The sequence below is a fragment of the Heloderma suspectum genome, chromosome 4 (assembly GCF_057233095.1).
Source record: "Heloderma suspectum isolate Gila_16-S chromosome 4, 16-S_ref, whole genome shotgun sequence".
Classification (NCBI taxonomy): Eukaryota; Metazoa; Chordata; class Lepidosauria; order Squamata; family Helodermatidae; genus Heloderma; species Heloderma suspectum.
In genome coordinates this window covers 100,768,628-100,794,229 of record NC_139461.1, presented here as the reverse complement: position 1 = coordinate 100,794,229, position 25,602 = coordinate 100,768,628, and the positions used below count along the sequence as shown (strand labels likewise).

General features: G+C 43.9%; 1 protein-coding gene across 3 annotated transcripts in view; it reads right to left on the bottom strand.

Moving 5' to 3' along the window:
- The window catches only part of KCNG2 (potassium voltage-gated channel modifier subfamily G member 2), a 96,576-nt gene that overhangs the window by 23,858 nt on the left and 47,116 nt on the right, over positions 1 to 25,602 (bottom strand). For 2 of the 3 annotated variants that reach the window (XM_084850055.1, XM_084850056.1), the window contains exon 2: positions 7,353 to 8,185. In XM_084850055.1, coding sequence (XP_084706181.1) covers positions 7,353 to 8,108 — 756 coding nt within the window. In that variant the 5' untranslated portion in view covers positions 8,109 to 8,185. Of the gene's footprint in view, positions 1 to 7,352; positions 8,186 to 8,274; positions 8,396 to 25,602 lie in introns of all 3 variants that reach the window. The other variant, XM_084850054.1, reaches the window with a different exon arrangement.

The window sequence follows — 25,602 nt, the reverse complement described above, 5'->3', positions numbered from 1 at the left end:
AGTACATACAAGCCATATTGACAAATCCTGATATTTTTTAAAATCGCCGTAACTTACTCTAAAGACATTGCACTAATTCACTTTCCCCAAAATTTTAGCCCTACCCGAATATCTTTTTCTCTCTCTGACACATTTTGTCCGATTAAAGCAGAAGGGGGCGGGGGGAGATACATCAAGGGCACAATCCACCAGTAACTTCTCTTATGCAAGCTCCACTGAACTGAACGTGACTTGCACAAGAGCATATTGAAGCTATAAGATTACTGTTGGAATGAGAAAAGAAATGCAAGATGACATTCTGCAGCTCTTATTTATAGCTGTGTACTGATGGAATGAACTATTCAGAGATAGCCAGTGAAAATAACAAGAGACTCATACAGATAACCAAGTTGCCATGCAGTTTAGATCATCCTGCCAAGTTGCAAGGAAATTTTTACCACAACATCAGGGTTACATCGTGTAGTAAAATGGAATCTACACTCACTCTAATTTTAACAGAATTCTCTCCCCAGAACTCCCTACAATGATCAAGACAATGATATTTTGACATAGCAAATTGACACAAATCTGGTACACAACAATGAATCATTCCGAGATTTATTTTTTAAATTACATCAGCTAAGATCTAAAGGGTTTCTTGCAGAAGCCACAGGCACTTATGCTTGTGCAATGGCATTGTCCCTAATTTCACTGACTTCCCCCATGCAATTTCACAGGGTCCCCCAGACCACAAGAACAGATTTTCATGGGACATAAGAGGCTGAAGGCAGGAGAGCTCTGTTGTATGGATGGATCTCTGCTTGTGGTTGTCTAGATCCACGTGACTGAAATTAACATTTAGTTCTTTACTTACCTTTTCATATATTTTGACTGAAACCATGTTATGACCCAATGCTCAAGTTCAGTCAAAGCTCTCAACTGCACATTCAAATGATAATTTATTCTGTTTCACAAGAATCTGGCCCTGTAGACTGTCAGTTAAGTATGTTTTTACTGTGGTTCTTTAAAGGGGATTTTGATACATTTGGGCAATAGGTGTCTATAATCCTAACTAATGTGTGTATTTCTCACTCATTTGGGGTTGTTCCCTCTTTAACTCTGTTTATTCCACTTCGAACACCTTTCAAACAGTATTAATTTCAACATAATTTCACATATAGACATCTTTCCCTATAGCGATCAAGATGTAAGATTGTCAACTTACAGTACTACAATATCGTATTCCAGTTTATCTGTTTCCTAGAAACAACAAGGATGTTGATGGATGCTTTATAGCTATCAGAAGTGTTTCTTTCTAGCATGATAAATAAACCTTTCACTTGTGGTTACCAACCATGAATGATACTGCTGCTATGCAAACAACAAAGTATATAACCTGATATTGACAATATATGACTCCATTGCCTGCCAAAATAACCTATGCCGAGAATACACATACCATTGAAAGAATATGCTGGACACGATCCAGTCACAATTAAGCACTTCTAAATCCCACTGGTTTCAATAGGAGAGATTGAAGCATGTGCTTAACTCTCCCACTAACACGGACGAGACTTTAAAATGCTTTAAAGGAACAAGATGTATTAGGTAACTAGTGAGAGTGAGTACCTTCTGTATGTATTTTATGGACACCAGGTGGGTTTAAATTTTGCAAGAATGCAAGCATTTAAGTAAGAATTCTGTAAAAATTCAGAAAAATCTTGTCAGAATTTGGTGAAGTTTCCAGATATACCTACTATCATTGATTTTTTGACCTTCCTATCACTTAACTCCTCAAAATGTACCCCCAGCATACTGAGTGCCCATCTTGCTCCAAATGTAGCACTATTATTCACTATCCTCCACAAACAAGCACAGAAAGGAGAAGTCATTACAAGGGATTTCCACCCAAAGAAGAAATGTGTATGGAACTGGGCAGCAGAGTTTGAATAAAGTGTTGTTGAAGGTGATGATTCACCTTTTTTTGTCAAGAGATTGCTGGTCTGGAAAATTAAACAGGTTTCTGTTTACACGTGAATTGTGAGCTTCAGAACTTATAGATGTGCAACATTTTCATTTGAAAGTAATCATCCTTGACCGGAAGTCCCATCATCCTAATTCATCTTCAGTTGCCATATGATTTGCACCACATGTCTCACTGACTACAACCACTATTACTGTTGAATAAGGACTCACTGAGAAAAGGGACAATGAGCATTCCTCTGCTATTGTGAAAAACACTGTGAACAACATACTGTGCTGAATCAGAACAATGAAAATACTGTGGTGATCACAGGAGACTAGGGATGGCCAATCTCCATCATGCTCAGCTGACAGACCGATTCAGTTTTGAAATCATGCTCTTCGGGTGCCAACAAACCTTCAGGGTTTTTGTGGATGCTTGATAGACATGCTCACAAAACCCCAACGATTTCATGGGTCTTCACCTCAACAGGCAGTTTCCCTCCCCTTACAAGAGAAGGGTAGGTGGGTAATCAGGAGCGGGAGGAACCCACCCGTGCCACTATCCACTTTCCTGAATTAAAACAGATTACTTGAAGAAGGGGGAAATGTAGCAGGCAGAGGAAGGCTCTCCAAAGTCTATTAGGCACTCGCAGGCTGCCCAGCAGGCACCAATTGAGAGAGAGCTGAACTATGTGCCCCATGATTTCTCCATCAGGAAATGCAGTGCACAATGTCATTTGAGGCCAGGAAGACACCCATGTGGTGTTTCAACAGGCATGCTCACAAAATCCTGATTACGTTCATGAACCCTCCCCTCCATGTGGGCCCTTACAGTGGCTGCAAATTACATGGTGTGCGTCATTTCCTGCCAGGGAATCTTGGGGCATATAGTCCAGCCGATGGTTCGACACTGAGGAAAAGATGTTCTTTGCAGCCCACTAGCCACTTCAGGACTGTAGAGCACTCTCCTCCATTTACCATCTACTCTCCATCCCCAAGGTGAGTCTTTCAGTCATCCTTGTGGAGGGGGAAGGTTTTACAGGTGGAATATGAGCCCTATCAATGAGAGCCTGCTTGGGAGACTGTGCCCACCTTGATTCAGCTTGCTCTTTAAACTATGAACAGGAGAGTCCCTATAGTTGAGCACCCCTCAACTATTTAGGTAGACAATGGAACAACGGACTGGTTTAAGATTGGGAAAGGAGTACAGCAGGGCTGTATACTCTCACCCTACCTATTCAGCTTGTACACAGAACACATCATGCGACGTACTGGGCTTGATGAAGCCAAGGCTGGAGTTAAAAATTGCTGGTAGAAACATTAACTATCTCAGATCTGCCGACGATGCCACTTTGATGGCTGAAAGCGAGGAGGAGCTGAGGAACCTCATGACGAAGGTGAAAGAAGAAAGTGCAAAAGCTGGGTTGCAGTTCAACCTCAAAAAAACCAAGATTATGGCAACCAGCTTGATTGATAACTGGCAAACAAAGGGAGAAAACGTGGAGGCAGTGACAGATTTTGTCTTTCTAGGTGCAAAGATTACTGCAGATGCTGACTGCAGCCAGGAAATCAGAAGACGTTTACTTCTTGGGAGGAGAGCAATGACAAATCTTGATAAAATAGTGAAGAGCAGAGACATCACACTGACAACAAAGGTCTGCATAGTTAAAGCAATGGTATTCCCCGTAGTAACCTATGGCTGTGAGAGCTGGACCATAAGGAAGGCTGAGCGAAGGAAGATAGATGCTTTTAAACTGTGGTGCTGGAGGAAAATTCTGAGAGTGCCTTGGACTGCAAGAAGATCAAACCAGTCCATACTCCAGGAAATAAAGCCAGACTGCTCACTTGAGGGAATGATATTAAAGGCAAAACTGAAGTACTTTGGCCACATAATGAGAAGACAGGATACCCTGGAGAAGATGCTGATGCTAGGGAAAGTGGAAGGCAAAAGAAAGAGGGGCCGACCAAGGGCAAGATGGATGGATGGTATTCTGGAGGTGACAGACTTGACCTTGGGGGAGCTGGGGGTGATGACGGCCGACAGGAAGCTCTGGCGTGGGCTGGTCCATGAAGTCACGAAGAGTCGGAAGCGACTGACTGAATAAACAACAACAAACACAGCCTTCAGGAGGCAGTGGCCACTCGTGCAGCATGCATCCTCCATCTATGTAACCATTCGATCTCAAGTATCCATTATCCTATGATTTGGGTGGGATGCTTCAACTCAACTGCAAATACCCCGTCCTTCAAAATCACCTCTCAAAATGCTTCTTATATAGATTTAACAAATAATTAAAGTACTTCAAATATTAAGTCCTTTTCAGTAGAAGGCAGAAATGGTGATCAACACTAGGACCTTACAATCTGAATGCAAGAAGAGCTGTTTTGGGTTCAAATGAAAGATGAAATACTTGTTACTCACTTTCTCCACACCACATGAAATCTTATAAACTTCTACTACTGCATTTTCCAACACCATGGATTCGTACTCACCCTATAACCCCTACTGCAAGTCATGAGTTGTAGGGTGGGCATGCCACAGCATGCACTGGGTTTGGATAACATGCCAACACATGTAGCAGCATGGGTAATTATGTAAATGAGGGGCACGCACAGGGGCAGGGGGAGAAGCCATGATGGCTTCTTTCCCCCTCGTGATCATCTAAACCCAGACTTAGAGTTTGGGGGTGGGTGATCCTGAGAGAAAGAGTTGAGCGATTCATTTGGGCGAATAAATTAATTTTAAAGGATTTTATTTAGAGATGATTTGGAGAAAATAATTGCCTTGCCTTCTCTGAAATGGATGGTCTGTTTGAGCAGAAAACTGTGGTTTTGCATTTTGGGACTCAAATCTCACCTCTCCCTGGTACTCAGGATTGGGGGCAAGTTACTTGTCTCTCTGCCTCCTTGGTTTTCCTTGTGTGAACTATTTTGTGATAGGTCATGCCCATCATGACAGCTATTTTATGGAATGGGAAAACTCTTACGGTTACTATTTTGTCATCGCGCCCATAACACTATCTCAACATTCCAAAAGGGGCCCATGGGCCCAAAAACATTGGGGACCCCTGCTCTAGCATGTTCCTCTTTATTCGCATTTTTTCTAAATTAAAAAGCCCCAAACATGGTACCCTTTTCCATGGAGTTGGAGTTGCTCCACCTCCCTGATCATTTTGGTTGCCCTTCTCTGCACCTTTTTGAATTCTACAATATCCACCTCACTGTTCACTTTAGGTCAGGAGTGCAGAAGGTCCGGCCTGTGGGCCAAATCTAGCCCTCCGGGGTTCTCCAGATGGCCGCGCCCCACCGTTTTCCTCCAGCCATCAATCATTTGATGGTTTCCAGCTTCTGTCCAGTTTTTTTTTTCATCCTCAAATGCTGAAATGCATCTCCTAAGGCTTAGTTGCTAGCAGTAAGAGCTGTAAGCTAAAATATGCTGGTATTTTGGCCTGCCCTGTTTTGCCTTTGGCCCCAGGCATCACTGGAATGCGGCCCCCAAGAGCTTCTTCAAAACTGGATTCGGCCCTTGGGCTGGAAGAGGTTCATCACCCCTGCTTTAAGTCATTTATACAGAAGTTAAGAAACAAAGGTCCTGATACAGATCTTTGGGAGAATCTACTTTTTACATCCCTGTCCATTCATTCCTACTCTTTGCTTCCTGTTCTTTAACCAGTTAAACGTGAGTGGGGTCATATTCACCCCTTCCCCTGTTGTGGCTCTAATTCCCAACTCCCGCTTCCCAACTCTGTGCCCTACGGAGTGAGCCGCTAGAGGCTTGTGCTTGATGCCCTCTTTAGAGATGTCTAGCACGGATGGATAACTAAAACAGAGAGGGGAGAAACAGTACTCCAAAAATGATAAGCAACAACAATACACCATTGAAAAATGTGAAAAATGTAAATGATAAATCTGCCAACAATGAGCACAATGTTTAAAATGTATGCATATCCTGCCCAAACTGTTATTTCTAGAAATGAAGAACTCTTAATTCTTAAAGGATGTTGAGAAGGCCTTTTGGAAAAGAGAGCCCTTTTTAATTTGAGAAATTGAAATGCAATCTAGAGTTGGACCTCCTTTTCTACAACCCTGTGCATTTACTAAAAAGTAAATCCCACTCAATTCAGAAGGATTTACTTCTGAGTAAACATGCTTTGGGTCAAGTTGTGAGTCACTTACGCCTAAGACAAGGGGACTTGGTGCATCTCTACACCAGCCTAAAATCCCGCACTTAAAACAGGACTTTCTGCTTCCATTTTAAATGCAGGATCACAACGGACTCCCTTTACATGTGCTTCCTTTTCCCTCTCCCCTTTCCCCCTCCTTCTCCCCTTTATCTGAGTCTGCCATATGTTTCATTGATCTAGTGGCTTTTTCTTTTTCACGGAGGGAACTCAAGTGGAACACAAGCAGGGTAATTTGATATCTCATTATCTCAGATCTATTTTAAAATGGAATAAAGGTCATTTAGTGCAGGAGACGCCCTGGAGGTTAACAGCATCATCTAAAGGGCCTGCAAACTTCTGTAAGTGAGCAATCTCAATAGCAGGATAAAAGCTCTGTGTGAAGAAGCCCTTGGCTTCCTAGGAAAAAGAGCTCTTCAATGCCAGTTACTTATATAGAGATATGGAGTTTCGATTTCTCCAAATAAAAGGACTCATTGTTTCTAAGAAGCCCATCCCACTGCCCGCCCACCCAAAAGCCTTTAATTCTGCATATTAACATAAATATACACGAGTAGAGAATTATTCAGAATATCCAACAGACTCACATTTAATTTTAAAAGGGGAAATTTCTCAAAAATGAGATTACTTAAAAGACACTTGAGTGGTAGAAGTGAGAGAATCAAATCCCTTCAGGAAAAGGCAAAACACACACCAATAACTTTGATGTCATGAGCAAATGAACAGGGAAATCTGAGATATTTTTGTAGGACTATGAAGTAGCAGGGGTGTACTGGGTCAGAAACAACACACTTCTTCCTCTCCAAAAATAGATATTAGCAGCAATAATTAATGAAATTGCTTTAGTGAATGGTCATACATGAGATTAGTTTGAAAAAATATTAAAAATAAAAGGTTGGATCCAACGTTTCTGATAAAGGCAGAAGAGGTGGGACAATGGACAGGATGCAGGACTTTGTGAGACATCTGCTCAAACTAATTTCAAGCAAGTACCTTCCTAATAAAGTACTAATTTTCACACAGACAAAACAGAAATGAGTGCACAATAGAAGATAATCAGAATGTAAACTTGGGGTGAGGAACAGACTGCACCAGCTCTGCACCAGTGTCTGACTGAATGAAAATGAGCTAATGCACAGACATACTCTTTGAGGTTTGCTTATATGCATATTCCTGGCATTTGAGATATGACTATATAAACATTGTTTCTGTTCATTATACACTTACCCGTTCTTCTTCTTCTCTAAGATCTGGCATGGTGCTAATACAGAGGCTAACTGCAGTGATGGCAACAAAGGAAACAGATATGCAAGCAAAGATCTTTCCTGGGATCCCCGAGTGAGGATTCTCCACCATATCCCTGAGCTTTCTCATGCACACATGCAAACGGCTGCTGTCCTCGAAGGCACATTGCGGCTCTTCATTAGCTACCATTTCACTTTCGAACAATGCGGCCTCTGCCATCTCTTCCTCTTTCTGCCGCAGTCTTTTTTTACAGCACCACTCCAGGTTCTCCTCTTCTATCCCCCAGTAAACCAGCTCATCTTGGAAAGAGAGGGCACACATTTCCCTGAGGAGCCTTAACTTCCCAGCTGTCAAAAAAGTCATGATGGTCCTGAAGGCACAAGGGTTGCGGTCAAAAAAGAACTCATTGCAGTTGACATCATAATCATCACAGATATCCATTATCTCATCAAAGTTGTTGCATGATTTTAACTTCCCAAGCCTGGTCAAGGGGCAATTCTCTAATGTGGTCCATGGAATCCTGTATTTGATGCCACCTACATTGATGATCACATACCTGGTCCGGTCTTCCCGGCAAGCAAAGCAACACAAGTCTTCCCCAGGACGCAGAAGTTTAGCTTTTTTGTAGAAGAATCCTTTCTTTGTCTGCACTTCGCAAAGTGTCTCCAAGTTGTTGTAAGAGTATGAGGTGAATTCGGGATCTGCATTCCCAGGGAGCAATGCCATTTCCTGATACATTTGTTACATTCATGGGGGTGCCCAGCCTAATCAAAGAAATGGTCAATTCTGGTCAGGTGGGGACCCAAAAGGCCAGTCTAAAAAATAATAATAATAATAATGAAGCAAGAATGTCAGAGTTAGCATTTTTATCAAGGCAAAATAAGGCTCATATGCATATTATTACCTATTTAAGATTGTGTTTCCATTTGAGAAACTGCTGGGATCTTTCCAGCTTTCTACAGTCTCCTACTGTTCTTACAGAAAAGGATTGGGTTGACAGAGTTCTCAAACTTCTGAATGCAGCACTGTGTAATAAAACATAGGCAATTATGCATCATTAGAAATTAGAGCTCATCTGCATGGGAATCTTCAACAAATCTCAATGAAGCTAACCATCTCTGTACAGAAGTGCACTTATATTTTTTTCTGGAGATTTCATAGTTTTTATCTTCCATGAAGGGAAGAGTTTTTGCAGATGCAAAGCCAGTTCATGGATACTGAACAGATCAATGGTTTGCTGAAGTTTCCCCCCAACAAATTTAGGAAATGAAGTCTTAAATTTCCTAAATTTAAAAAAACTTAAGGAAAGTCTTTCCTGTAAGAATTCGAGCTATTTCATAATCAGTGCTAACCTGGATCATAGCAGGTATAGTAGGGAAATGAAAATAATTCAGCTTCAGGCCACAGAAGAATCCTGTGCCAATATCCTTCAAGAAAAAAGAATTTAAAGTTTCCTTGAAACTTTATTGGGTTTTTTGTTGTTGTTGGAAACAGAATGTGATTGGCACAAAAGTTGTATGACAACATTTGAATTGTGTTTGGTCAGATGAAAAATAAAATGTAGTTTTACAATGGGCTCACCATTTGTAACAGCTGGATTTTACATTTTCAAAAATGGGGCATCAACCATTGTTTATTTGTTTTGTTTCCAGCCATCCTACTGGCAGTCCCAGGTGCAACCTGAAAATGTCACATCACCTGATAGAGCCTAATCTGAATGTCTGCAATCCCTTCTCCCCCATTTCACCTTAACTCTGACCATGCAGACTTCATGACTTCAATATCAAGGCAGCCTTCCCCCGCCCCCCTATCCCCTTCCCACCTACTCTTTGTAATATCTTGCCTGATGAAGAGAACTGTCAGTTTGCACATTCTTTGTGACCTTTTGAGTTGACCTTTTGAGTTCCACAAAATCACCTTTAATCTGTCCAAGCAATTTTTACGGGCTTGTTTTGAGAAAGACTGGCAATGGTGGCACGTGTCTACCACTTGAGACGCCCCAAGGCAAAGGAGGCACAAAGAGTGTCCATTGGACGGAGGGAGTTTACTGCCGCAGCGGACGCACTTTCTGATGGGGGCCTTCAATTCCATAAACTGGAAGAAAAATGGAATAACAAACAACTATACTTTTTTCTTCTTATCCAAACCACCCACCCACCCAACCTCGACAAAGAACAAAAAAGACTTGTAGTAACTCGCTGAAAAAGCGAACAAAGTTCCCAAAGAGGCAGCCATGATAGCAGTTGAAAAGGAACTGAGGAGGAAGGTGGGAACCCAATCAGACATGCACAGTGGGACAGTGGGGGAGGATTCCTGCAAAAATGTCAAAGAAGCTATAGAAGTTTTCCCGAATGGAGGCTACGTGGAGGCGCAGAGCCCATATGTGTGATGCACAGAAACCACAAAGAAGAACAGCCTTCTCCAATCTGGTAACCTCCAAATGTTTGGGACTGCAACTCCCAGAATTCCTGACCACTGACCATGTTGGCTGGCGCTGATGGGAGTTGACATCCAAAACATCGGGAGGGCACCAGGTTGGGGAAGGCTGACCTAGAACTAGGAACTCCAGAACTGAAGAATACAAGGACCCACAAAGAAGTTAAGTATTAACAACTCAACTAGTAACGCTGTAATTCTACAGTAAGTGAAAGATGACAAAAACTAAAACTAATGAGATATTATTATACAGATTTACGTCAGTGAGATGTTTTATTAAGCTGTTTATACTTTTAAAAATAATATTTGTATGTGTACAGAAAATGTTTAAATATTTTAAGTAATTTAACTGAAACTATCTGAAGAACAATGTGTAGCTGCACTTTTCTAAAGTACACAAGACTAAACCATGTTTTGTTCCTGTGACAACACAGATGTGTTTATGAAATACAATCACAAGGGTTGAAAGAGGCAAAAAACTCATCCAGTTCAACCCCTCCACTGGATTATCCACATACTTTAGTGCCTCCCTGTCCAAATAAAGCCACACAGTTCAGAGCACAAAGTATGGGACAAGAAAGACAAGTTGCTTACCTGTAACTGTAGTTCTTTGAGTGGTCATCTGTGCTTTCACACATACGGGCTCTGCACCTGCGTGGAGACTCATTTGGGAAACTTCCAAGCTGAGCAAAGTTTTGTCAGGAACTCCTCCCCCACCGTATATATTATATACTGCATAAGTTCCCGCCTTCCCCTCAGTTCCTTCAGACTGCAATAGCAGTCCCAAGTCCAAGGAGAAAAGACCTCGGTACCAATAACATACAAAAATTGAGACCAAAGTGGGGATGGTGGCAGGGTTGTTTGAATGCACAGATGACCACTCGAAGAACTACAGTTACAGGTAAGCAACCTGTCTTCCTTCATGGTCTCTGTGCATCACACGTACGGGTGAATAACAAGCTGACTTACTGGAGGCGGGTTGCTGTCCCACTGCAGTACTGATGAGATTACAGCTTGCCAAAGGCACAGTCAGATCGGGCCCAAACATCCAACATATAGTGCCTTATAAGAGTGGAGGGTTTAGCTGCCTTGCACAGGTCCACCAAAGGCATCCCTCTTGCAAAGGCCAGAGAAGCTGCCACTCCCCTTGTCGAATGTGCCTGGATTCGAGGTGGTAGGTCCTTCCCCAAGACTTGGTATGCTAACTGAATATTCTGTACAATCCAGGATGCTAGTCTCTGGGACGATACTGGCAAACCCTTATTATGTCCTCTGTAGCATAGAAATAAGCACTACGATTTACGGAAAGATTCAGTTCTTGATCTATAAAAAGCCAGGGCTTGCTGGACATCTAAAGTGTGCAGTCTCTTCTCCAAAACAGAAGTTGGAAAGGGAAAGAAGGCAGGGAGAACTATTGCCTAATTTATATGGAAGTCTGTCACCACCTTTGAGAGAAAAGCCATGTCTGGCCTGAGTATCACTTTTTCCTTGCAGAAAATGGTATAAGGGGAATCTATCCATAAAGCAGAAAGTTCACTAGCTTTCCACAAGATCGTAATCGCTACCAAAAAGGCGACCTTCCAGGAGAGGAGTCTCAAATCTATGGTAGAAAGAGGCTTGAACAGGGCCGCTGTCAGACTGTTAAGTACCAGTGACAAGTCCCATTGAGGAATGAAGTCTCTCATGGGGGGGGGGAGAGCCAAGTTCTTAAGTCCCTGCAGAAACTGTTTGCATAAGGGATGGCTTAAGATCAAAAAACCTTGCAAGTCACCTGTCATTGCAGACATCGCTGAGGTACAGACTCTAATAGAAGAGTAATTCAGACCTTTACTGTATAAGTGTTGGAGAAAACACAAAACATCCCTAAGTGAACAGTGGTTAGGATCATAATTGTTCGCAGCCGCAAGCCTTGTAAACGCCTCCCATTTGACAGAGTAGGACCAGCATGTCGACGGCTTCCTCACCGCATCTAGAATTGTCTGTACTTCGTCAGTATTGACAAAGAATGGTCCCTCGGTATCAAATCCTCCATGCCATGAGTTTCAAAGTGTGGAGATTGGGATGATGGACCCAACCTCAATCCCAAGAGATTAGATCATCTATCTGCGAAAGCAGAAGTCAATGTCCCTGTGTCAAGTACCTCAGTATCTTGAACCAAGGTTGTCTCGGTCACCATGGGGTGATTGAGATACAGTCTGTCATATCCCCCCTGATTTTTGAAACTACTCTGATGAGAAATGGAAATGGAGGAAAAGGGTAGAACAGAATTCCATTTCTTCCAGGAGAAAAGCATCACCTAGAGATCCCTGGTCTATTTCTGCTCTGGAGCCAAAAAAAAAAAGCAAGCCGCGTTCTCAGGAGTTGCAAAAAGATCTACCTCGGGTCGACCCCACTTTCTGAAATTCTTCTCCAGAATTGTCCTGGCCAATTGCCACTCATGTCAGCACTGGTGAAGGCAACTTAGAGAGTCTGCTAAAATGTTGTCTGTTCCGGCAATATACAGGGCCATTAGACGAATGTCCCTCGCAGTGGACCAGCTGTAAACGTCCATGGTAAGGTGAAGGAGACTGGAGGAATGTGTTCTGTCTTGCCTGTTGAGGTACCATAATACTGTCGTATTGTCCATGAGAATCTGGACATGTTGGTACAAAAGGTACGGCTCGAAGGCACACAGAGCCTTCCAAACTGCCATTAACTCCAGGAAGTTTATATGGGAGGTAGTCTCTGTCGCAGACCATAGACCTTGTGTTCGGAGAGGACTGAAATGAGCTCCCCAACCTAGTAAGAAAGCATCTGTTGTTAAGACCCTGGATGGAGGAGAGGGAAGAAATGGCATCCCCCGAGTCAGATGTGCGAAATCCATCCATCAAGTCAAGGTGTGAGCAATACGTGTCGGTATTGTAAGCTGAACCAGAGACACATCATCGGTGGCGTTGAAAGCTCAAATGAACCAATTTTGTAAAGGTCTCATCCATAGTCAGGCCCACTGCATGACTGACACTGTCACTGCCATGTAAACCAACAAGCATTGAATGTTGCGTGCCCTGGTGTGGTGCTCAAAATGTAGAGATGCAGCCTGGGTGATCAAGACTTTGATGTGATTTTAAGGAAGATACGTCTGGCCAGCCCTGGAATCGAGTACAGCCCCTATGAACTGGACTCTGCGTGTGGGAGTAAGCTGTGATTTCTCCTCATTGAGTCCGAGTCCCAACGCTTGGAGGAGGTTCAAAACAACTACAATAGTGCGAAATAGGGCTTCTCTCGATATGTCCACCAAAAGCCAATCATCGAGGTACAGGTGTGATGATGCACAGGTAAGCACAAACCACCGCCATACACTTTGTGAACACGCATGGGGCTGTTGATAATCCAAATAGCAGAACTTTGAACTGGAAGATCTCTGGACTGATGACGAAACAGAGGAATTTCCTGTATGATTCTTTGATTGCTATGTGGAAATATGCATCCTTGAGATAGACTTTCACGAACCATGAGCCCAAAGAAGTGGTAGGATTGTAGTTAGTGTAGTCATTCTGAATCTCTTGGTAGTGACGAATTTGTTCAGTTCCCAAAGATCCAGAATGGGTTGAAGGCCCTGGTCCCGTCTGGGCACGGTGTAGTACCTGGAAAAAAAGCCCTCCACACTGAGTCTCGAGTGAAGGTGCTGAATAGCTCCATTCATTAGAAGAGAACTTGTTTCTTCTTGGAGGACTCTCGAAGGTGATGTGGTCCGTACCCAACCTAACGATGGAAGGGCATCGAATTCTATTCTGTATCCTCAGCAAACAATAGCCAGTACCCACTTGTCTGATGTTATTCTTGTCCAAGCTGCAACAAACTTTTTAGGATAACCTCAAAAGAAAGATTGTAAGGACTGATGCCTAGGGGAAAAGGGCTGGAGTCAAAGACGACATTTAGAAGACCTGTCTCCCTTTGTCTTCTGTTGATACTTGGTAAAGGGGTAGTTCTTCTGTTGCTGTTGGTGAGGTTGGTATCTAGGTGCTCAGTCTCCAGGTTGTTTACGGGGATAGGGTTGCTACTGGTGGTACCCACGGCAAGGTTGGTATGAGGCGTGCTGTTTTTGTTGCTGCTGCACTTGGGCAGTAGTTCTTGCCTTCTGCACAGAAGCCAATTGCTTGTCTGTTTTTGCATTGAATAAACCCTCGCCATCAAAGGGTAGATCCCCTTTCCTAGAGCAAGCTTTGGGAGTTAGGCCTGCAGAACAGAGCCAGGCATGTTGACTTAGGACAATGGAGCCCATCATCCCCTTGGCATTGCAGTCTGCCTAATGACAGGCGGTATTGATCTGCTGGTGGGATAGTTTGGATGCCTCCGTGTGGAACATTCTGGCTAAGTCGTGTTGATCCTCAGGAAGGTACGCAATGAGAGATCCATTTTTTCCCAAAGGAACAATTGGTACCTGGCCAGCATTGCCTGATAGTTTGAAATCCTAACCCCCAATGCCACTGAAGAATAGAGGCAGTGTCCAACAAGATCAAATTTATGGCCCTCCTCATCTACAGGTAAGGCATGCGTTTTTTGAGAGCAGCCTTGAGCAGACTGCTATTACTGAGTTCAGTTTTGGATGTGCAAAGAGGAAAGAAGCGTCTGTCTCTTGAACCCTGTACATTGATGCTAGCCTCTTGGACGTTGGGGTCAAGGATGAAGGCATTTTCCATGTCTGTTGCACTGCACTCAGCAGAGCGGGAAGAAAGGGAATGGCCACTGGGGTGGATATGTCTGCCGTGACAGCATCAAACACCGGATCGTGGAGTTGTTGTGGAGATTGTTGCACCTTGATGCCCAACAATTGTGCCATTCTAAGCACTTGCTCAGAAAAGTGCCCCATATCCACGGAAGGCGAGGCTCTATCTTGTGTCCCAACGACACCATCTGGAGATGAGATCCATGGGGGGACTGAGGAATATGAGGAGGAGGATTGATAGTCATCACCAGATTCCTGTGAGGGGGCAGGTTGCTGTGCCACATCAGTCGCACTGTGAGGTGGAATTGGAAGCGGCAGGGCTTGACGGTCCCTGCCAGATTGGTGTAGCGTTAGAGATGTAGAACGTCTCAATACCGGAGGAGGAGGACAGAAAGTGTATGTATTTCGAACCGTGGTCGTTGTCCAGGCTGAAATGGAGTGTGTAATGAGGAAGTAGCTCCTAAGTAACAAGAGCGATCCAGGAAAAGGTCACGATCCCTCCTGAGTCACCAATCTGCATCACCTTGCTGTCCACAGGGAGGAGATGATGAGACCGAAAAACGATCCCAATCACAGGATGGAGAGCAGGAGCGATCACGGTCATATTGTCCCTGCCAATGATCCTTATGGTATTGATCCAGAGATCGGTATTGAGGAAGTTGCCGAGCAGAGAGTGTCAGCTGATACCAAGGTGACTGGATACTGTAACGGCGTGGTGTTGGCCAATACCGATACCTGGATCTCCATTCCAGAGCTGTCTGAGCTGGACAGGGTGGTAGGGTTGGCGTGTCCTTCAACTCACCCTCCGAGACCATGGAGGCCAGATCCAAAGTCACAACTTTGTGAGGGGAACCACAACACAGATGGGAGAATCAAGTAGAGGAGGGGGAGGCGGGGCATCCCGCTCCTTCTCCTGCTGTTTAGAGCTTTGCTTTCTCCTCTTTTTCTCCGCTGCGTCCACTGCCGTTTTAGAGTGTTTTGCCTTTTTTGAAAGTTTTTTAGCTACCGAGATAGTCAAGTTTCTTCCCAGAGTATGTGGGTCTAGTCGAACCAGCTCTGCGGTTGACAGAGGGGAAGATTGAGTCGCAGGAGCTGCTCCCCTTGCACTTGTGGAAGGAGCAACAGTGGGCTGTTCTCAAGGTGTTTGAACCTTAGGCATATCAACCGCTTGAAGGGCCCATTGCCAAAGGATCACCTTTAGTCGATCTGCTCTATTCTTGCGAGCTTGCTTCGACAGCGATTGGCAGTGGTGGCAAGATTCAACTTTATGGGATTCTCCCAACCAGATTAGGCATAAAGAGTGACCATCCAAAGAATGCACCTTACTGCCACAAGCTGCGCACTTTCCGAACGGAGGCTTTTGGGCCATAAGGTGGAGGAGAAAAAACGTGTCGCCGCTAAGGCGAACAATGCTCTCCAAACGCTCTCCTCTCTCTCTCTCTCTCTCTGGTTCTCAGTTTTTAGGTAAAGAAAAAGATAAGGAAGAAAAAGATACGATAAGATAAAGATAGAAAACACAGCTTGACAGAATGTCAAAGAAGTTCCCCATGAAGTAACACTAAGGCCAAAAAGGAACTGAGGGGAAGGCGGGAACCCACACTATATATGCACTTTATGCACTCATAAAGCCCACTGACAGGTATCCCTTTCTTCTCATCCATGTGGGAACAAATGATACCGCCAAGCGGAGCTACGAAGAGATCACGTCAGACTTTGAAGCTTTGGGAAGGAAACTCAAGAACTTCGGGGCCCAGATAGTTTTCTCATCCATCCTTCCAGTAGTTAGAAGAGGGATAGAAAGGGAACGAAAAATACTCCAGGTGAATGACTGGCTACGAAGGTGGTGACAATGAGAGAGATTTGGATTCTGGGACCACGGCCTATACTTCCTGAAAGATGGGCTGTTGGCAAGGGATGGGTTGCACCTCACAAAGGATGGGAAGAATGTGTTTGGCCACAGCATGAAGAACTTTATCAGGAGGGCTTTAAACTGAATCCTACGGGGAAGGGAGATGTAATTTTGGGGGTAACAATGGACGTAGGCGCATGCACTGCAATGGAGAGAACAGCTCTGATAGCACCCAATAATAGTCTTCAGACACATGTGGGAAGAAAGCCAGACTATGAAGCACATGGTCTTTGATGTCTATATATTAATGCCCAGAGTATGGGAAACAAACAGAACGAACTTGAACTCTTAATACAAGAGGGAAATTATGACTTGATAGGTATAACTGAGACTTGGTGGGATGACTCTCATGACTGGAATACAGCAATTGAAGGATATAACTTGTTCAAAAGAATAGGAGGAACAGAAAGGGAGGTGGGGTTGCACTGTATGTGAAAAATACGTATCTCTGCACAGAAATACAGAAGGATGAGCTTGGTAGCCCCATCGAGAGCATCTGGATCAAAATAAATGGAGCAAAGAATAAAAGGAACCTGATGGTCGGAGTCTACTAGCGGCCACCCAATCAAGGAGAAGACGAGGATGAAACTTTTGAAAAGCAAATAGCCAATGTTTTAAGGAAGCATGATGTAGTAGTAATGGGGGACTTCAATTTCCCCGATATTTGTTGGGAGACAAATTCTGCAAAACATGGCCCCTCCAGGAAATTCCTGACTTGTGTGGCGGATAACTTCCTCCTACAGAAAGTAGAGGAAGGAGCTAGAGGATCGGCTATCCTTGACTTGATCCTAACCAACAGAGATGACTTAGTGGATAAAGTAGCAGTTACAGGAACTCTGGGGGAAAGCGACCATGTTGTACTTGAGTTCTTGGTTCTAAAGGAAGCAAAAGCTGAGTGTAGTCAAACGCGTACCCTGGATTTTAGGAAAGCTGATTTTAATAAACTCAGAACAATGATCAGTAAGGTCCCATGGCAAGCGACACTAACGAGAAAAGGAGTCCAAGATGGGCGGGAGCTTTTTAAAAAAGGAAATTCTGAAGGCACAATCGCAAACAATTCCAACAAGAAGAAAAGGTGGAAGACAACAGAAGAAGCCAATGTGGCTTCAGAAAAAGCTTAGGGATGACCTGAAAACAAAAAAGGACACATATAGGAAGTGGAAAGAAGGCCAAGTAACAAAGGAAGAGTACAGGCAGGTAGCACCGAATTGCAGGGATGGTGTCAGGAAGGCTAAAGCTGAGAACGAGCTGAGGTTAGCGAGGGATGCTAAAAGCAACAAAAAGGCTTTCTTCAGCTATGTGCATAGTAAAAGGCAGAGGAAAGAAATGGTTGCTCAGCTATTTAATAAGGATGGCAAAACGATAACAGATGACAAAGAAGAGGTGCTCAATTCCTACTTTGGCTCAGTCTTCTCCCAAAAGACGGTCTATGACCCCCCTGGCAAAGGTGAAGTACAGGCTGAAGGGGCGGGATTGCAGCTTGAGGTCGATGGGCATATGGTCAAGGAACACCTAATTACTCTGAATGAGTTCAAATCTCCAGGGCCAGATGAACTGCATCCTAGAGTAATAAAGGAACTGGCAGAAGAACTCTCAGAACCGCTGCCTATTCTCTTTGAGAAATCATGGAGGATGGGGGAAGTGCCAGATAACTGGAGGAGGGCTAATGTTGTCCCAATCTTCAAAAAGGGTAGAATGGAGGAACCTGGGAACTACAGACTAGTCAGTCTGACATCAGTCCCTGGGAAAATTCTGGAGCAAATGATAAAGCAATCCATCTGGAAGCACCTTGAAAACAATGCCGTGATTACTCAAAGCCAACATGGATTTGTCAAAAACAAGTCCTGCCAGATGAATCTGATCTCATTTTTTGATCAAGGAACCTCCCTTGCAGACCGTGGGAATGCTGTAGACATCATATACCTCGACTTCAACAAAGCTTTTGACAAAGTGCCCCACGATATCCTGATGAGCAAACTAGCTCAAAGTGGGCTAGATGAAACAACGATCCGGTGGATCCACAGTTGGCTACAGAATTGGACTCAAAGAGTGCTTATCAATGGGACCTTCTCAAACTGGGGAGAAGTAATGAGTGGGGTACTGCAGGTCTCAGTCCTGGACCCAGTGCTCTTCAACGTTTTTTATTAATGACTTGGAGGAGGAGGAGGTGCAGGGAATGCTGATTACCAAATTTGCAGATGACACAAAATTGGGCGGGATAGCTAATACTTTGGAAGACAGAAACAACATTCAAAGTGATCTGGACAGACTGGAGCGCTGGGCAGAAAATAACAGAATGACATTTAATAGGGATAAATGCCAAGTTCTGCACCTAGGAAAAAGAAACCAAATGCAGTTACAATATGGGGGATACATGGCTCAACAACACTACAAGCGAGCAGGATCTTGGAATTGTTGTCGATCACAAGCTGAATATGAGCCAACCATGTGATGTGGCTGCAAAAAAGGCAAATGCTCTTTTGGGCTGCATTAATAGAAACATAGCTTCCAAATCCTGGGGAGTACTAGTTCCCCTCTACTCAGCACTGGTTAGGCCTCATCTGGACTACTGTGTCCAGTTCTGGGCAAGGCACTTTAATAAGGATGCAGACAAGCTGGAGAGGGTTCAGAGGAGGGCAACAAAGATGATCAGGGGACTGGAAACAAAGCCCTATGAAGACAGACTGAAAGAACTGGGCATGTTTAGCCTTGAGAAAGAAGACTGAGGGGAGATACGATAGCGCTCTTCAAGTACTTGAAAGGCTGTCACAGAGAGGAAGGCCAGGATCTCTTCTCGATCATCCCAGAATGCAGGACACAGAATAATGGGCTCAAGTTACAGGAAGCCAGATTCTGGCTGAACATCAGGAAAAACGTCCTGACTGTTAGAGCAATACGACAATGGAACCAATTACCTAGTGAGGTGGTGGGCTCTCCCACACTGGAGGCGTTGAAGACGAGGCTGGACAGCCATCTGTCAGGGATGCTCTGACTTGGATTCCTGCATTGAGCAGGGGGTTGAACTTGATGGCCTTGTAGGCCCCTTCCAACCCTACTATTCTATGACTCTAAACCAAGAGACGGTGGGGGAGGGGTTCCCTCCAAAAACTGTTCAGCTTGGAAGTTTCCTGAACGAGTTTCCGTGCAGGCGCAGAGCCCATATGTGTTATGCACAGAGACCACGAAGAAGAAAGCCCTTTCCTCACATGCCTAACAAGCAGGCCTCTCCAAGCAACAGTGTGTTCAAAAACGCCTTTCCTGCTGATTTCAATAACCAATCATGTCCATATCAAGATAGACAGTTTCTCAAATAGCCAGGCCCTAAGCCATTTAGAGCTTTAAAGATGAAAACCAATGCCTTGAACTGAGCTCGGAAAACAGTTGGTAACTAGTGCATATCTTTTAAGTATTGGAATGATGTGATCATGATACTGTACCGATTAGCAGCCAAGCTGCCACATTTTGCACCAATTGCAGCTTCTAGATCATCTTCAAAAGTAGCCCCATGTAGAATGTGTTACAACAGTCTAACTATGAGGAAACCAAGGAATGGTTAACTGTTGCCAGACCAGACTGACTCAGGAACAGTTACAGCTGTCACACTAGACATAGTTACGCAAATACACTCCTTTCCACCTGAAAATCCAAGGAGAGCAAGGGATCCAGGAACAGTCCCAAGCTACAGTGCTGATCTTTCAGGGAGAGGGCAACCCCATCTAGAACAGGCTGAATCTCAATCCCCAAGTCAGTTGTTCTACTGACCAATAGCACTTCTGCCTTTTCTGGATTCTATCTCAGCTTATTCACCTTCACCCAGTCCATTATCAAACTTGGGCAATGTTCAATGTATTGACTTATTTCCTTGGAATCAAGTAACGAAGAGCAATAGATCTGAATATCATCAACATATTGATGGCATCTCACTCCAAAGCTCCAGCTGAGCTATCCCAAAGATTTCATGTACATGTTAAACAACATAGGGACAGAACAGAACCCTGTGGGACACCATAGACTGATGGCCACAGTGTCAAACAGTAGTCCCCCAACAGCACCTTCTGGACACAGCAGGAAGGTCCAGAACCACTGCAATAGAGTGCCCCCAAGGCCCAGCCCCACCAGGCAGTCCAAAAGGATACCACAGCCAATGGTATCAAAAGCTGCCAAGAGGTTCAGAAGAACTAGTAGGGATACACTCCTCCCTCCAGTTCCCAGCACAGGTCATCCACCAAGGCAACCAAAGCAGTCTCAGTCCTATCTCCAACCTGAAAGCTTGACTGAAATGCGTCCAGATAAATGGTAGGCATCTGTAGTTGCAGGGCCACCACAATCAATTAATCTCACCCGCTGCCTAAACAAGAGATTGCTGCTGGTGGGGAAGGGAAAATCTCAGCAGTTCTAGTTGCACATATGGTGGGGGCCCAAATCCATAAAAACAACAGCAGTTTCTAAACCTGCTGTTGTATTGATAGTGCTACTGCCCCCACCACCTCTCCCTTGTTAGAAACAGGTGGGGGGTCAGCAAGCTTCCCTTCATACTTCTGATGAGCATCAGTTAGGTGGAGAAAGGATCTCTGAGATGGAACAAATACCTAAAAACCTAAACAGAATCTGCACATGAGTTTGGGGGTTTGCCTAAAAGGAACATAGATAACAATATTTTTTTTCCAACAATGTATATTTGATATTAGCATGTTATCTATGTTGGAGTTTAGATTCTGATGGGCTTATTTCAAATGTAGCATCTGGGACAGCTTGTTGGTATATAAACTTCAGATATAGTGATGATGAACATTCTGTATGCAAAGAGAGAAGGGACAACTCCTGCTAAATGTACTCCCCTCATATTTCAATGAACAGTACTCAAAACCTTGTCTACTCTGTTTCTGTATAGACAGCACTGCATATCATGAATCTGGCAGACATAGTACAAGCTGCAATGCCTGCCTTTAAAAAAAAGAGGAGGGGGAATGTGAATGCCTTCCTGTATTGTATCGTTAGTGTAACATACATTAAATTGCTAGTTCTGTGTAGTGCTTATGGGGGAATTTCTGTGGTGGTAAATGATAGCTGCAAGACCTATGAGGGAAGTAAATAGTGGATAAAAGCAGCTACTGCAAAAGAGGGTGGGAAGAAAGAGCACTCACCCCTCCTCATGTGCATACATGGTGCCATTTGTCTACATAAGCAAAAACACTCACAACCTGAACATTAGCGATACAGGGAACAGGTGGGGCCCTACAACAAAACGCTGCAGTGCAGAATGCTTCTGTTGACAGGTTCAGATGCTCCATTCACCCTTTCCTGTTTTCCTCATTTTCCTTCCAACAGTCAGCATTCCATTCCTACAGAGTATGCTCAGTTCTCATTGGGCTATTTGACATTTCCACCCCCTCCATTTTGGGGGTTTTGTGGGGTGCAGTGAACACACTTGTGCCCAGTCTCAGCTACATTAAAATCTTGAATTTCTCCATTGATCTCTATGGGCAGCTCTAACTTCTGTCGCTGGGGAGACTTAAAAATAATATGAACCAGGAAATGATCTAGCCAAACAAAAAAATGATTATCTCTGTATCTTATTTTAATATCCATGTCTCTTCCACCTTCCTCCCTTTACAGCCACTTCATTCTATCATCTCTCCTGCCTGGTGGTCAGGCTTTTCCCCTTTCAGTCAGTCAACATTCTGTGCCATTGAGTTCTTAGGCTATTTCTGGGAGTTTCTCCCTCATAAAGTTTTTCTTTCTAAAGATTTTTTTTAGCTTCTGCACTACTCAGGGTTACCCCGAATCTGCTGATACCTCCCTCTTGTGTCTGGGTAACTGAATTTTGGCTATACCTCCTCAAGCACAGGAAGCTTGCAATTAGAAATAGAGAGAATGATGCTACGCAATTTCATTAAATGCTCCATGGAGAAAAGACTTTGAATAGAAACAAGTGGAACTGGACAAAGAAAAGGCACAATACTTGCACAATACAGATGATATACATGAAGAATATATTATGTTCGACATTAAATCAGCAGAATTTATTTCCTTGTAAATGTATTTATGATCAAGCTATAAGGGTTACACTCTATTGAAGTCAATTATGAAACTCCAGAGACCATAACTCCACTAACATCCTTTGCAAATTACAACACACAGTTATTATATATTCCTGGTGGTAGCATTTATCTAATAGTTGACAGGCAAACAAAAGAAATCTCCCTCCCAACCCCACCTCCCAAAGAATATTCTGCATAAATTAGGTTCCTAACAAATCAACATAATCTTAAGGATAAAGCTTCACCTATTACATGACAGTGGATTTATGTTATACTACAAAAAAGGCCAACAGGTACTATCCTGTAAGGAACAGTCTTCTATGGCATCTATATTATTTACCATGTTTGTTCTTCCCACAGATTCTGTGTACAGCAGAACTGAGTAGAGTAGTTAAAAATCAATGACATAACTGTGCACATGAAGGCTGCAATCCTATGCAAACTTACTTGGGAGTAAATCCCATTGAACTCAGTGGTACTTGCAAAAGATGGCAGAACAAAGCTTGTAACATCAATTTCCAACGTGAATCTGTTTCATGAGGGATTGTACCAGGAGCAACCAAAAACAACTAAAAGCAGTTACCTTTACAGACTGAGTTAGTACAAACTACACATGATGGCACCAGACCTATATTTTTAAATGCAGGCCTGACCCATTCATGTGTGATGTATGGGGGTGCAATACCAGAACTGAGTCCAGCTGGGATAAAAATGTCAGGGGGAAGGGCTCCAGGGGTAAGCCCAGCAAGCAAGAGGAGGATTCCGCATCCTCCACCCCTGCACCCCTTGAAAGTACACCTTTACCCATACACTTTACATGGGGCAGGCTCACATTTAGAAGTGGCACATGTACTTCGAGTTAAAAAGCCAAACTTGCAAGTATTATGTATCAACCATGAAGAGGAACACACTGAACGTTCAGGATGGCAGGTTTACAGAATCAGTACGGGGCAATGGCTGCCTGACTGAGGGAAAGTCAACAAATCCCTGGTCAACTATGCAGCTGCAATGGTAGCCTTGAATAAGGCACTATTTCTCAGCCTGACTTTCTTCACAGAGATGTCATTAGACGAAGATATTACTTAGAGCTCCTTGTGAAAAGGCTGGAATACAAATCCAATAAATAAATCAGTGCACTCTGGAATGGTTTAAGACTCCAACAAAGGTAAAGGTGTCCCCAACCAGTCGTGTCCGACTCTAGGGTGTGGTGCTCATCTCCATTTCTAAGCCGAAGAGCCAGCGCTGTCTGAAGACGCTTCCGTGGTCATGTGGCCGGCATGACTGAACACCGAGGTGCATGGAACGCTGTTACCTTTCCTGCTGAGGCGGTACCTATTTATCTACTTGCAATTTCTTGCTTTCGAACTGCTAGGTTGGCAGAAGCTGGGACTGAAGACGGGAGCTCACTCCGTCACGCAGCACTCGGGTCTTGAACTGCTGTCCTGCTGACCTTCCAGTCTGCAGCACAGCGTCTGTCAAGGGCTCCTTGGAGGGCTCTCTCAGTCTAATCCAGTAGCCAAGTCCAGACACAGACAAAGGAATTATTTTCAAAGCTTTATTCTTCTTTTACAACTTAACAACTCTACAGGTAGCAGCAGCATCCCTATGCCCTAAGTTGGAACAGTTGGTCCCCGTTTGAAAGGCAATTACTGGCAGACCCCTGAATATAAGGACTAGGGAGAATCCCTCCCCTTTTCCCTTGGATTCTCTGGGCGCAACCGTTCTTTGAGCGCCAACCGGGTGCTACGCCTCCTTTCCGCACCCTCCATTTGGCACCGCTCTGCGTCTGTGCCACGCATCCACCCAGTCTGCTATCTGTGCTGGGTCACTCCCTGGACTGCTAACTAAACTAGGAATGTGGGTGGGAGGAATCTCCGTCAGCTGTTGGTCCTGGGAAAGAGGCGCGCGCTCCTCTCCCAGGAGCGACTGCTCTTCCTCAGCATCAGAACTACTCTGGGATTCTATGGGCTCAGTGTCCACCCTGACAGCGTCTTAACCACTAAGCCACCGCGGCCCCCTAAGACTCCAATACTTGATTTCAAATAGTCAGTTTCACGAACTAAATCCACTTCGCACCTTTTCAGAAACAGTGAAAAGAAAATACACAAGTGACTCTAGACAACAAATGAGGGGGAACTTGCACATCTGTTCTGCAAGCCATTGGAACATGTGGAAGATATGCAAATTCTCCTTTAATGTACTACCTGGAAATACATCACCTTTTCACAATATACAATGCCATCTTTATTAAATAGAATAGCCTGAATTAAAACCAGTTTAATCATACTAAATACATCTGAGTATTTCAGTGTAACTGTCAGATAGAACTGGCCATAAGAATGATGATATTAATCATTACAGCCATATGGACATCTTAAGAATAAGCCATAACCTCTTAAAATGAGGGTTGTACTGAGAAATGCATTTAATGTTAATTTAGTAATTCCTGTTTTTAACCCCACTTGCAGACTCATAAATATTCTCCTTTCTTAAGTAGAGAATACACAAGCAAACTCACAAACTGCTATGCCCAGTACAGGAGAATATGAACTTGAGACACTTTGGATATCCAATGCAATCCCCTTAGAAATGCATGGAAATTACATACCACTGGAGCTTGCACAATTGTGACTTTTATCTATGTATTTTGTTGTTGTTTTTAATTTTCTGATACACAACGTTCATCCTAGTCATCTACACAGAGAGAGCGAGAGAGAATGAAACCTCTTACTCCTTCTCGCTCATCTTGTTGGAAATAGAGCTATCTTTTCCCCCCACCGCCCCCACTAGCTGCAGATTCCTGGCACAAACACCAATGTATCGTTCGTTCTCTTCTCTCTTCCTCTTTGTTGTTGTTCAGTCGTTAAGTCGTGTCTGACTCTTCATGACCCCATGGACCATAGCACACCAGGCCTTCCTGTCCTCCACTCTCTCCCGGAGTGTGCTCAAGTTCATGTTCATTGTATCGGTGATGCTATCTAACCATCTCATCCTCTGCCGTCCCCTTCTCCTTTTGCCTTCAATCTTTCCCAGCATCAGGGTCTTTTCTAGTGAATCTCCTCTGCACATTAGGTGGCCAAAATATTTGAGCTTCAGCTTCAGTATCTGTCCTTCCAATGAGCACTCAGGGTTGATTTCCTT